General features: G+C 40.8%; 1 protein-coding gene across 1 annotated transcript in view; it reads left to right on the plus strand.

Annotated features, from left to right (window-relative positions):
* The first annotated feature begins 9,267 nt into the window (after positions 1-9,267).
* Positions 9,268-14,026, plus strand: part of LOC132464522 (polypeptide N-acetylgalactosaminyltransferase 18-like) — a 69,948-nt gene continuing 65,189 nt past the window's right edge. The window contains exon 1 of the mRNA XM_060060943.1: positions 9,268-9,757. Within this exon, the coding sequence (XP_059916926.1) occupies positions 9,517-9,757 (241 nt within the window). The 5' untranslated portion in view covers positions 9,268-9,516. The remainder of the gene's footprint in view (positions 9,758-14,026) is intronic.

Below are 14,026 nucleotides of genomic sequence, written 5' to 3' on the forward strand. Positions count from 1 at the left end.
TAAAAGAATACTAACCCCTTAACCACTATAACCAATTTTTATCGACAATAATGGGATAGTGATCAAGCTTACAACCTATATAGGAGGATATGAAATCAAATCAAGGAAAACATTCTTCATCTAGTTCAGCTGCCAAGAAACAACACAGAATTCTTGAGAAATGTAGCCCATCTCTGTCATTGAAAATTTTGAGCTGCTTCTTTACAGCCGACGATCACAAACAGCAGTTCACGGATGTTGGATAGTGAAGAAACCAGAAGACTCAATCTCAGGACCAAGGAAACTCTTTCCCACTTAGTGTTTCTCTTCGTTGTTTCCATGGTTACCTGTGTGGAGTATTACCTGTCAGGTTAAATTTACATGAGGCAGTTAAGTGGAATTTTTATTTGGGTGCCCGGAAGTGATCGTGCCAAAAAGATTTAAACCAGGGGGAAAAACAAGGAAAAAAGAAAGCACTGTATATAGAAAGGCTTCACAAAGGCAGGTCTGTGACATTTACTCTGCAGGATCAACACGAGGTGTTTGGAGAATATTGCAGCGGGGGTAGAAAAGATGCCACAGCGGGCAAACCTCTCATCCTAGGTATCACTGTGTGACCCAGTTTTGATGACATGTCATTTCTTGCTGAAGTCTGACAAACAATTGCTTATAGTTTTATTGAAAAATAATAATAAATAAATGAATTGATAAATAAATATGTAAGGGTTTTTAAGCTGTCAAAAAATAACTAAAAGGAAAATAGCGGATTGCTCCTCTTGTCTTAAAGTCTATGAAAGCCTTTTATGGTGCCAGAAGTAAGCTCTTTATAAGATTTTTTTATACAGTTTATTTCTGCATATATATTTCTTGCACACAAAATAGAATGCACTTTTAATAAGAAAAAGGCTTTAAACAATTAATGCATCGCATCGTGCCAATGTTTCAAATGTGAAAACATGAAAAAAATTGAATATATCTTTGGAAGTGTGTATGCAATGACAAGATGTAAAACACAAATGTTCTTCCTTCTCCACACATTTGAGATGTATTGTGCATGTATTTTTTTACAGTTCATGATTAAATTTGATATAATTTGAACTGGTATCTATATGTGTAATCTTCTCATGTGCACCATGGGAATTACCACCGTCTGTGAGCTGTCCAATAACCACAGCTCCGGATCAGGTCCGTGGGCTATCGCACAAACCTAGACGAAGTATTCTAAAAGAAAACATGAGAAACATTAATCTTGCTTAGCTACTTTCAATATCTGCTGTTTGCCGGTGGAGACTGGTCATTATGTGCTTTTTCTTTTTTTTTTATATGGATTTTCCAACAATGATACACAAAAAATAGGTCCTTCCATTCAGTCACAATGCAACAATTCAGTCTTATTCAGATGTCATTACTATGAATAGTAGTGGTATCACCCTCACCCCTTCTGTAATAATTCCATTTCTCCCATTTTCCTTCAAACTGTTCAACCTGCATTCTAAGGGTATGTGTAAATCTCTCCATGTCATAGATCTCCTCCACAATACTCAGCCACTGTTCTTTAGTAGGGGGGTCTACTTTATACCAGGCCCTTGTAATTGCCTTCCTGCTAGCCAATAATCATTATGTGCTTTTTCAGGGAGTGATGCGTCAATATTAGGCTTTGTTGGTCAATGGCTTTGTCAATAAAACAGCGTGAAATATTACTCTTATGTAGAATCCTTGAGGATAAGCATCATGAGAGAGTAGCTTAATAATAATTTACACAATCCTTAGACCAATAGAGCCCTCAAAGAAGCCTCAATTTTGTAAAATGTAGCATTGAAAATAACTAAGACTGACCTACCATTTATACTTTATTCCCTCTGAAGACTTGGCAGGGGTTCAAGAATATAAACACACTTAGTTAGAAGGAACGTCTAGTCTTTATCTATAGGCAAACTGGCTATAATGCTAAACTATTGATTCAGTATTGCCCTACCTAGTTTGATTTGGCCTTGAGTCTAATTGTTTTGCTTGCATGGTAAATGGACTGCATTTAATAGTTTATTAATCCAAAGCGCTTCCTAACATTCACCCATTCATGCACACACCGATGGCGGTGTCAGCGGCGATGCAAGGCGACAGCCAGTTCGTCGTGAATAGTTAGGGTTAGGTGCCTTGCTCAGGGACACCTTGCCCTTCGGGATCGAACTAGCAACCTTGCAGTTAAATGTTAACCTGAGCTAACCCGACCCCTGCTTGAGTGAGCCGTGAGGTATATTTAGTCCTGTTCATGTGTTTTCCTTTATGAACCTAACACAATAATTAAAGCTATAGCATTTGTTGATTTTTGTTGCCTGGTGTGTGTCCCTTTCACTGAACCTATATCCATAGTAGCACAAAAAAAAACAAATGTACGTCCACCATCCTCTAAATCAATGTAAATGGATAGTGCTATCACTCTCCTAATCATGACAACAGAAGCTCAAAAACTGCAATGAAACAGAATATTATTCATCATTACTAACATCCATAATTGGTAACCCCACCATTTTCGGCGAACAGATTAAATGGTTATCTATATCGATCCACCGTCTTGTCGACCGATATGATATAATGATATAAATCTTTTTTTCTTTCTATCAAGGATTTCTTAGGTGTTCAGATGTGAGCGGCAGAAGGCTGCGCTGCAAACCAGTATTGAGGCGGGAAAAGAGATACTGTAACGGAAGCGGCAGTGTTATTTTTCATGCTTTTTTAGTCACGTTCGCCAGGGCAGCGATGAGGCTGTTACATCAGAGACTTCCTGAGCGCAAGCTGTTCACACGGGAGAAGAGGAGGTTGAACAGGGTAAACACGATCAGGAGCAAGTGGGGAGGAAACATCACCTCATTATTTAATGGAAAAGCATGATTATTATGTGTGTCATTATTCATACATTATGGTCCATACTGTATCAAGGCTCTCTGAGCACAAAAGCACTGGGATGCTTCCAGTTCGAATAACTTGCAGAAATAATATGAACCTTAATTGAATTATCTGTCTTCAAGAATTTCAAATAACCTTACTTGAAAAGATTCATGCAAGTTGAATATAATTGAAGCATACTTATTTTGTAACAAAAAATAACAGCTAAACCCCCCCCCCCATAACCCAGCTCAAGTAGAGCAACGTCATCCTCGAATGCGATGGACAGCCGTGAGCCAGTGTGTGTGTGTGTGTTTGTTTGTCTGAATGTGTGTGTGTGTATGTGTTTGCGTGTGCTGGTCTGTGTAAATAGGCCCATAACCTAACGTGACTGTATTGGGATTTTAGGAATGACAGAAAGCTTTGGAGAAGGCCCGGGAACTACAGGAGCAGCAGATCAGTAATGATGGCTGTACAAACCTCAACCCCGCTCCTGTTGTCATGCCAATAACATAGGGCTTTAGACTCATGTGGATGCATTGTGAATTGAGCTACATTTAACTGCTGTCTGAAACATCCCCTTTGTTATCTGTTAGTTGACGTCAACATGCATGGGCTTTCAGTGTTTCTAATGTTCTTATTCCAATCCAGCTATGGATTACAATAGATTTAAATGAGATGCTTTGAATTAGAAATCATAACGTTATGACATCCGGTAACCAGAGCAATGCCTCCCTGTTCTCTGAGAGCAGCTATGAGTGTGTATGCGAGTGTATTTCAATGTACAGGCAGTCTTCTTTCTCAGCCTCATCGTCATGCATACATCTGATTGAGGTTCAGTTAACTGTAAATCCCTGCTTAAAGGCTCTCTTTAATATTGTACAGGTATATCTGAGCAATAAATGGCAAATTTGGTGATTTGTAATCAACCATGTATACAATATTCAGAACGACACAGGTTGTCATAAATACGTGCTGTTGCTTATCTGTTTATCATGCCAACTAATCTACAGGTTTCTGTGAACTACACGAGTCTGTGCATTTCCATTTCACACTCACTCTCTTTCTTACCATGCCAATGTGTTTTACTTCTGATGGATTGTCTGTTTAATAATTCTGGCATCTCCTCCTCTAGTCTGCTAATGGGACGAGAACCGGATCTTCCTCGTCACATTACATCTTCAAATCCGACAATCCGACTGTCCGACGAGATGGAGTGAAATGAATTGCTCATTCGTCTCTGAGTCGTGTGTGATTCTGGCACCATTTAACATTTTGAGATGGAGGAACCAAAATGTTTCAGATGGAGGAACAGAGAAGACTGCTAGAGTCTAAATTCCACAAGAAGAATTAAGATATTGGACGCAATTGAAAGAGAAGATGGCAGAGAGGAGGGGAGAAGTCAAAAGCCATCGAGACGACGCGAAAACCACTGCAGTCAACAACAACAAACTGTTTAAAGTGACGGAGAACAGTAGAGAGGCACCGTCATAGCCGCAGGATCCCAGAGTCCCAATCCTCCAGCTAACTGCAATGGGTTAATCATGTTGTAAAAAGAAAATACTAACTGAATCATCGCATAAGCTGAGACGATGGAAAATCGCTCTCTATGAGCATCCTGATCTGTTTTCCAATTAATCAATTGGATCACCAGGTCAGTACGAGTTTTGAAATGACTCATCACTTTGGTCCTCTGGCTTTGTTTGTGTTTCTGAGTGTGTTATCGTGTGTGTGGAATGAATCGAATTGAATTGAATTTTTTATTAGTGTGTCATGCATTAGCATGCCGAGCCCACAAGGGCTTACAAGACACCATCATAAAACATAGAGAGACCAAAAACCGAAAGTAGATGCTGAACAATACTAACGTTAACGATATAAACCATCCGGAAGTTTCAACAAAAGAGGCTAACTTATAAACATTCAAAGTAAACAAACATTCATCATCATTGCTCCAAAATATTTCAGGGTTTTGAGCAAACAGTTCAATTACAAAAGGTACTCTTAGTTTATCATGGAAGGGACAGTGTAAAATAAAATGAGATTCATTTTCCACTTCTCAAAAATCACAAAGTTCACAAAGTCTCTGTTCCTCTGGGATATTTTTTTGTGGATGTGTTCGTGTCTATGTGTGTTTTCTCGTGTGTCCCTGTGCGCTATCTGTGCTTGGGAGAAAACTTGAATTATTTCTCACATATTCCATTTTCGTAGGTCTCCGTCTTATCTCACTTACACACATACACACACGCACACACAAAGACACACATACACACACAAATACACGCACGCACAGTCCTCCCAGCAGATCTAAGGGGGCGCCGTAAGCATGATGGACGGTGCATGGAGGGAAATACGATTAGATCCGACTTTATTAATCCCTGGGGGACAGAGAGGAGAGGAGGGAGATCAGGAGGATCCGAACTATAGCAGAGGAGGAGAGGTGAGAGGTCAGCTGGGGCCCGTGGCCAGCCTCTCCTAGCTGGGAGCTGCCGGGAGAGTCCAGGTATAGAGATATATGTATCCTCTTAACTACTGCCATACTTTGAGAGAACCAATACCTAAATTACCGGACCTATCTCAATTATGAAGCTCACCTTGTCTTCCTACCACCGTCATTTATGGGATGCCCAAAAAACGACAGTGGAATAACATGATTGTTAAAGTGGATATTATCATTAATTAATTTGCTTGCAGCTTTCATAAACCGTATGTACAGATCACTTTTCAATATTTACATTATCCTGAGACCACTGGATTCCTCTCCTGAGGAATGCAACTTTACTCTGAGACAACCTGACTGTTTGAGACTGGTTGGAGCCCCCCTCCGCCCCCTTTTCCTCCAAGATTAAGCCCCACCTGTCTGCGGAGAAAGGGATGGCTTATAAGGCCTTTGAACTCCATCCATAGTCCTAATAATAATTTGAGGTCTTATTCACAAATGTGTTATCAACAAAAGTTGTGGTTGATTTAAAATACTAGTCTCTCCTTATTGAACTGTATTTAATGACTTTGTGGCAACTGGTAGACCGTTCCAATCTAGAAGGAATTGACACAATTTGTTGTCGCAGGTTGTTCTCCGCTCGCACACGCACAACTACATGTCACACACAGCGGACACAAAGTAACAAGTCCAAACTTCATTAAGCATGCACTCATCTCAGAAAAGTTCTAAACCTTTTTTGTTTCCAGTTTTATCTTTCGCTCTCCAAAAATGACAGAGGTCCGAACCTCGGTGACCTCATAGCTGGCTACGGGCATGCAAACACACACACACACATGAACACACACACACACACACACACACACACACACACACACACACACACACACACACATACAAACATGCACCCAGGCAAACACAAACACATACTGACACATACGCAAGCCAGCCAGAGTCCTGTCTGTGTCAGCGTCCTGAGAGTGCTTCATTTGTGTAAAATAAAAAACAAAGAAGCGCCCTTTAAAGTAAGGGCCAAAACGTAAGCAACTGCCAGTTGGAAGGGATGGAAGCTTTCAGGATGGTTCTGACAATCAGAAGTCAGTATGTTAACGTAGGAATGTCTAGCATTGATTGAAGCAAGAGGAGTGACCATTTGGACCTGAAAATGACAATGTTTTGTGGGAATGGATGAGGTTAAGAAAACAAAAAAACAATAATTGGATTTCCAGAAAAGTTAAAGCAGGGGAAAAATATGGTGTTTATATTGCAGTGGGGCAGTGGTGTGGTTATTCGCTTTTTGGTGATCAAATGTAGTAATGGAAGCCCCCTTATTTTATTAACATATTATATGCATGTAGCAATGTACCAATAAGACCTTCCATTTCATTAGCCATTCAACAGGAGGTAGCACTTTCAAATTTCACAAATCATTACATTTGGCAAGGTCACAACACTCGTAAACCAACGTTGGCTGTGGCTCCCAAGGGCCCCGTCTTAAACAGAGTGATGTGGAAATTAACAGAACGCAGAGCGGCCTCCACAAATCTCCCCCATTGATGATATGATCTCCAGTTTGGAGTCCTGACAGTGCAGGCGATTGGTTAGAATTATTATTCAATATTGTCACATATCCTGACGTGGCTCAGAGACAGTTCATGGTTAAAAATGCCAATAGAATCCAGACATGTCAAGATTAATTCTACATTTTTATCTCCCTCTTTCTTGTTATCAATCAATCTAGAGTAACCAATTAGCTCTTCTTTATGAATGGTTTTCTGGCACTATACACATATTAATAGTTTAATATGCTGAGCATAAAACAGATCACAGACACATAAAAACGATTGAATGTCCTACTTAAAATGTATATTTAGTTTCACTGATAAATACAATAGCATCGATTAATTTACAGTATGGGATGACACCCATATGCAGAGAGACAAACGCACACACACTCACACACACACACACACACACACACACACACACACACACACACACACACACACACACACACACACACACACACACACACACTGTGTGAACTACTTCGATTGCCTTGAAGAGCACTATATTAATAATTTTCATAACTCAGACCGAAGAGTAGAGACTCCTGCCCCTAAAGCACCTGGGCATCTTCCATCATCACTGGAACATCTGGCAGCAAGCTGCTGCTGCTGAGGGCTGTTTCTCCAAGTAGCCCGACTGACATTAAGATACAAATATTGCACATTTTTTAAACACAGCAGGGTCTGCTCTGTAGGCCAGGATGAAATTATTTCTAAAGGTCAGGGTTCATCTGCCATAGTTGCGTGGGTAGACTGAAAACGATCAGTCGAATGGCAGCAAAACTGGAATTGATTTTGTGTTTGCCTTGACAGCTTGACAGTTTGACAGTGTCCTTGAACACTGGTAAGTATTTGTGATTCTTACTTTATACAGTTGGAAAACAAACTGGTGGTGAGAAATAGCATTGAGAAATAACGTTGAGAAATAGAGACAGATCATACTTAAGTGGAAAACAGAGAAGAAAACCATTCTTTAAATTCCATATGAATAAAATAGTATGTACTCTAGCACTACGAATTCTCCTCATACCTCATTGGAATAAAGTAAGTATGAGAACAGAAGTAATTAAATAATTCTTATTCAAAGCACTTCCAATGAACTTGGGCTAAAAATATTCAGAATGATAGCAATGTTCTAGTCTTCTTATATGTCATGAAAATAGAATCCAACTGGAAGCTCTACATTGCTGTATTTTATTTTTTGAGTTATCCAAAGAATCCACCACGATGAAATGCCGCTTTTGCCAAATCCCCAGATTCTATACCATGAATCGTTCAGAGTGTATTGAATTACTCTATACATCTCAAAGTAAGAGGATTTTAAATTGTTAAGACAAATAACTGAAAAATGTCAACCAGTGTGTTACTCCCAAGGACAATGATAATGAATGTGCTCCAAACTAATGTAAGATCTTCATTGAATGTGAGTCCGATAGTGGGATAGGCTGCTTATTGATCAACACCAATGGATTTCACGTTGATCGCAATGAAAAGTGAAAGTGGCTGCACACAATGGGCAAAAGGAAAAGGATGTAAGTAGTGTTAGTGTCCTAAAGAAACACTGTATTTTGCGTGGTTCGCTTTCAAATCTCATTTCCCCAGAGAAAATAATCATTTGTTTGGGCTTGGATTGGCCGACAACAGGCCGACTCACACGTTAGGTAAACAACAATTAGGCAGCTGGACAGCAAGTCAGTCCGTCTATCTGTCTGTCAGTTAGTCAAGAGAGAGGGAGAGACAGGGGCCTGGAGCCTTAATATTGGACATCTAATGTTTTATTTATGCCCTCGCAAGTCAACTGTATCCCCAGGCTTCTCTTGGGTTAAGAGGAACGTTACACGCACACGCCCTTGCATGGACGGTTGTTTGAGTGTGTGTGTGCGTGTATGCGTGTGTCATTGTGTGCATGCGATTGACTAAACATGGGATGAAAGACAGAGATGAAAGCAGGCGCCTGGAGGCTGTCTGTGCTCGGAGATCTGTTGGATCAGCCTCTGAAGTGACTCTAGCACTTAGCTAAGGTAAAGGCACCATAGGTGGCCAGGAATCAGACATGGGCAACTGTGTGTGTGTGTGTGTGTGTGTGTGTGTGTGTGTGTGTGTGTGTGTGTGTGTGTGTGTGTGTGTGTGTGTGTGTGTGTGCATGCATTCCTGTGCATAAACAAACTGCAGGTTATTAAAGTATGCACTGTGTGTGCGCACGTTCGGAAATGTGTTTTTCAGACTCACGAAAGTGGACACAGCAACTAATTAGGCATCACACACACACACACACACACGCGCACACCAGTTGTGATGATGAGACTTGTGAAAGCAGAACACGCCTCCAGCCCTCCCATTGGCTGTGTAGTGACTAGGGGCGTCCCCCCTTTGCTCATAGTTGCACGCGGAGCGGGATGGTTCCACGCGCAGCATCCACTTACTTGCTTGTCAAGCATTTGAGAACTCGCTGTTTCGTGAATGGAGGGCTTCACTCCCAGTGATACGAATGACCTCTTTCCGTCCGACAGGGATGCTGCAACAAGTTCGAGATTGTGACTAGGCTGGCCATGAAAGGAGTATCTCACTGTACTTAATTCTAAAACCCCGGAGCATACAGCTTGCTTATACCTACTCATCTGGAAAACGAATGGATGCGATTCAGCGATGCTGTGCTCACGGAGAACCAAAACTTTGGTGTCCACATGCGTGATACTGAGCGGGATGACCAACATAGTGTGCTTGCTGTACGTCGGCTGGATTACTAACTACGTGGCTAACGTAAGTCCGAAAGTTGCGGAAAACAGCGAGTTGGAGAGAAAGTTAGAGGACGACAGCAGGGGGGAAACTCTGAAGATCATCGAGAGACTGGACAAGCTCGAGAGCGTCGTGAACGAACACATCAAAGGTAAGCAAAACCGCTCTCCCGCTATTGGAGCTATATCTGAGGCGAAGGACGTTAAGTCCATATTTTTATTCATAGCATATTACTGGTGTATACAGGACCAACTTAAATAATCGATTTGCATCACGTCAACACCCGTCCAGAGGCTATACCAACAGATATTTACCTACGTTGCATTCGAATTTATATCTGCGCAACTTGGAAAGCACTTTGAATGAACACATTGAGTCAAACACATGGGTCGTCATTCAATCTTTCCTTTGCAAATATAAGACAAATCGAGACAGTGAAAAGCAGACAGACTGCTAGAAATGCTGAACTTGTTTACCAACTGTTTAACATATCGTTGTAGGCTTGCTCCATATAATTCGGTTTCCCTGGAATCAATGCTGATTGCTTAGACTTTAATGCTTTCAACTGTTTAAATAGTACTTCTTCATTTTTTATAGGCTGATGCATCCGTTTTTTTTATATATATATCTGATGTTCTCCAGTAAAAGATCAGGACCTTTTCTAATTGAATAACTCTATTCACCCTTTTTTATTTTTCATTTTTCATATCCCGTTTTTATCTTATGTAGCCTACTCTATGGTGTCAGGTCAATAATTGACTAGTCTCAAAACGAACAGATCAAATTGCCGTGGGGCCTATAGGGCCAACTCCGGCAACTTGAACTCGGCACAGTGAGTTTGTAGGTCTGAGTTAAATGTGAAACATTGATTGTAACCTCGTACCTCGTAAGCAACGGAACGGCTGATGCAGCACTGAATGACGAATTGCAGTCGTTTGTTCTTCTTAAATGCGAAAATATGCCTTCCATTTCGTTCAATAGTGCCCAAGTAGCAGATTCAACAGATAGTTCTAAATCAGAGGCCTCCATCTGTTGTTGTGCCTACCTCTGCATAATTATCGTATTTATCCCGTCGCTTATTAGATAAACGCTTGTGATTGGTCGGTCTACCTCGCACCTCAGAAATATTTTTGTCCGAGAGGGGAGCCAGTCCTTATCTGCAGAGCAGAAGAAACATGACATGAGCTTGCGGGATTCGTCTGGGTCCCAGGCTACCTGAGCATGGTACCGTCTGTGATCTGCATCGGCCAACATAAGAGGTTTGCGATGTGCCCCACCTCTTCAATCTCCTCCTATCGTCCTCATCCGCCTTCCCCACTTGATGTGGGTCTGAGCAGTAAAACTGGTCATTTTTGCCTCCCCATCTGACTAATGAAATAACAAATACAAAGTGAGGGAGTTTCTTGGTTGTGGGGAAATGAAACACCTGCGGATGCATGTTTTGATGATATATGGTATGATTTATTATTCCAGCAACCTCCATGGATTTCCTCCAGATTATATCATGAATGAAATTTTTTCTTGCTGACAGTAAAATGTGTGTGTTGACATGACAGCAATTTCACTCACTTCTGGGGTTCACATGCCATGTATGAATGCTCTGTTCCTGGCACTGGCCGGCCTCAAGGTCTGAATGTGGAATTTTCTAGCATTGCCTGCAAATCTTACCTGTTCTTTGGCAATGTTCTGTGTTCTGTGTGCAGGCCTAGGGTTTATGTGTGTAGGCTGGCTGTACGGTAGCCTAGCCTAGCTGGGTAATCTCTGTTTCTGCTTGCTTCACCGATAAGAAGATTTCATTTTTATGGAGCCTAGCAGATTACGTGGAGATGTGCCGCCAATGCGGAATTACACGGTTCCTTTCTCCAAATGTGCTATTTGGAGCCTTGTGATTGCAGATACTTTAAAAACCATACCAACCTGTAATTCACACTTTTTTTTCGCCATTATTATCATTATCTATTATTTATTATGAAGCTTCATTGCTAATCAAGTGGGACACGTTTAGTTACGTTTTGAATGTTTCCAGAATTACTTTTACTCCTAGTAGTTGAAACTAGCGTATCCGGTTGCCATTCTCATGCAAATGCAACCATATTCCCCCCCTGCCTTTCCCTCTGCCAGAAATATTCTTTCTGTGCGATTCGTTTTGAAAGTCCCTGATTTATAAAGAAAAGTAAGTGCATCTCATAACAGGTGTAGGCTGAAACCTGGGATAACGATTGGCCCAGCCTGCTCGGCCCTTCTGTATAACTCCAGAGCTTACAGCTAGTGGGTTCATGCAGACCTGGGGGTGCTTGCTTGGCCGCAGTCCTCCACATGTACTGACTGGTCCACAGAGGTCGTTTCAGATTACATTACCTGCCATATGATTTGTTCACATGCGTTTGCTCAGTGATACAAAGGGACTGAAATCCAGACTTGCATGACCAGGTTGGCTTTGAGAGAATTTGAGCCGCTTGATTTGGAAAATTGGCATGTGAAGAGCAAATTATGGATTCTGGCATAAAAATCGAGTAGGGTTTCTTTTTTAAATGTGTGGCTATGTATAATGGCTACCTGCTTAGTAAGTGCTAATATGTTGAGATGAGTAATGGCATCGAAAGACTCATAGTGCTGGTGACATTCTCTGACCTTTTTTAAAACGTATATGAAATGTTAAATGTTAACACAACCGCCGATTGCCATTTCGGTTGCAAAAGCTTCTTAACTATGTGTAACTCTCCTTTTTGATTCAGACCCTTCGGTCATTAAGGTTATTAGTGGTAAGCGTGGATCCCATTATGTATTTTTTTAATTCTTTGTTTACATATTTTTTTAATGGACGTTAAAATGCATTCATTGTGCGTATGTTGCAAACCAACAAGGGTGTTTAGACAACAGAGAAGTGGACTTGAGTATACGACGTCATGCTTTAGTCACACTCAGACAATAGAGCTGTCCAGCTACATAATTATTTAAAATAATGTAATTGTATTAAAATTTGTACTGCTCAAATTTTGCCTATTATTAATATTTACTATTTAGCTAAACACTAACAGTGTGTTATGCACACACGTACGTTGGAAATCGCACAGTTTATCAACAATCCAAAACCATCCAGTCAAATCCTTTAAACATTTATTCTATAAATACATTTATCCAAAGCTTAGTAACCACAACAGAGGTAGAGGACAGAGAACAGCATAACTGTTCGTTTCTCTGTCTGCACATATTGGTTTGTTTGTCGTTTCACTGTATGTTAATTCAGGTTAAATCTGTCGTGGTTGTGTATTATCCATACAGTCAATGGTATGCCATTATAGCTCCTTTTCTTAACTCTCACTGTTTCTTGTTATTTAAGGTTCAGATACATATTGTGAGTTTATACTTATACCATGACGCGAAGTAATACGGAGGTAATGTATGAAAGTTTTATTCACGTTACATTTAATCACGCAATGTAATTTCCTTGAAATGAATAAGCCTAACGTTAGTTAAATTGATCATTCAAAGTAGCGTTGAGCTGCTGAGTTTAGATGAGTTGTAGATAGGTCTGCAGGATATTGCAATATTTTATCTTTCTGCGATACGTATTGCGATAAGAAATAATAATTAATCGTTATATATTGATTTGGGTGATTTTGTAGCGGAGTGCATAAATCCGTTGGGACCCCGACTGTATGGCGCAACACTGGCAAAGGCACCCAAAATAGTTTGGTGCTTTGGCTTTCCATGTAATTTATACCCATCTTTAGCATTCACAGTCTTTAGAACTACTGAAAAGTTTGAGTCAAATGATTTGAGCTGTACACATGATCCAAGTTTTAGAGGTTGTGTCCTCTTGTTTCCTAGCTTCGGGAACCATTTATGCATGCCTATTAACTTAGTATTTTCCGCCTGAGATCACTGAAAAAAATTCATTGGGTTTTCTATTCCAGGGTACATAAGCCTGGAGGAAACAATAACAGCTTTATGGGGGCTGGAAAAGCTTTCTAACTAGTACTGTGATTGACTAATGAGAAATTAGCTGTGCGAGATGACTTGGTGCTGACTTGCTGACTCCCTTTCAAACCAGGAGTATTCGCCTAACGACGCAATTAAATTCAATAGCTTTCCCCTGCTTTGCAACAACAACAATATGACGGCCAGTTGTTTTGTGTAAAGGCTGATGTTCTGCTGCCAGGGCAGGGTTTTATAAAGTAAAAGGAAATTCTCAAAAATTTGACTCCCTGCAAGTAATTGCTTGAATTACTCATTGCAGTGATTTCCTTTATTTTGGCCGCAAAGCACCACAACTTGACGCAAACAGTTTATGTTCAGTGGGGGTTGGCCAATACAGCGCTGTCTCAGCTCGGTGAAGGCGGATGCCCTGCTGTGCACAGTTGCGTAGAACGGAGATTTGGGGGAGAAAATGGAGCACGGAGAGTGGGTAGGAGAGCAT

This window comes from Gadus macrocephalus, chromosome 9 (genome assembly GCF_031168955.1).
Source record: "Gadus macrocephalus chromosome 9, ASM3116895v1".
In the NCBI taxonomy this organism is placed as follows: domain Eukaryota; kingdom Metazoa; phylum Chordata; class Actinopteri; order Gadiformes; family Gadidae; genus Gadus; species Gadus macrocephalus.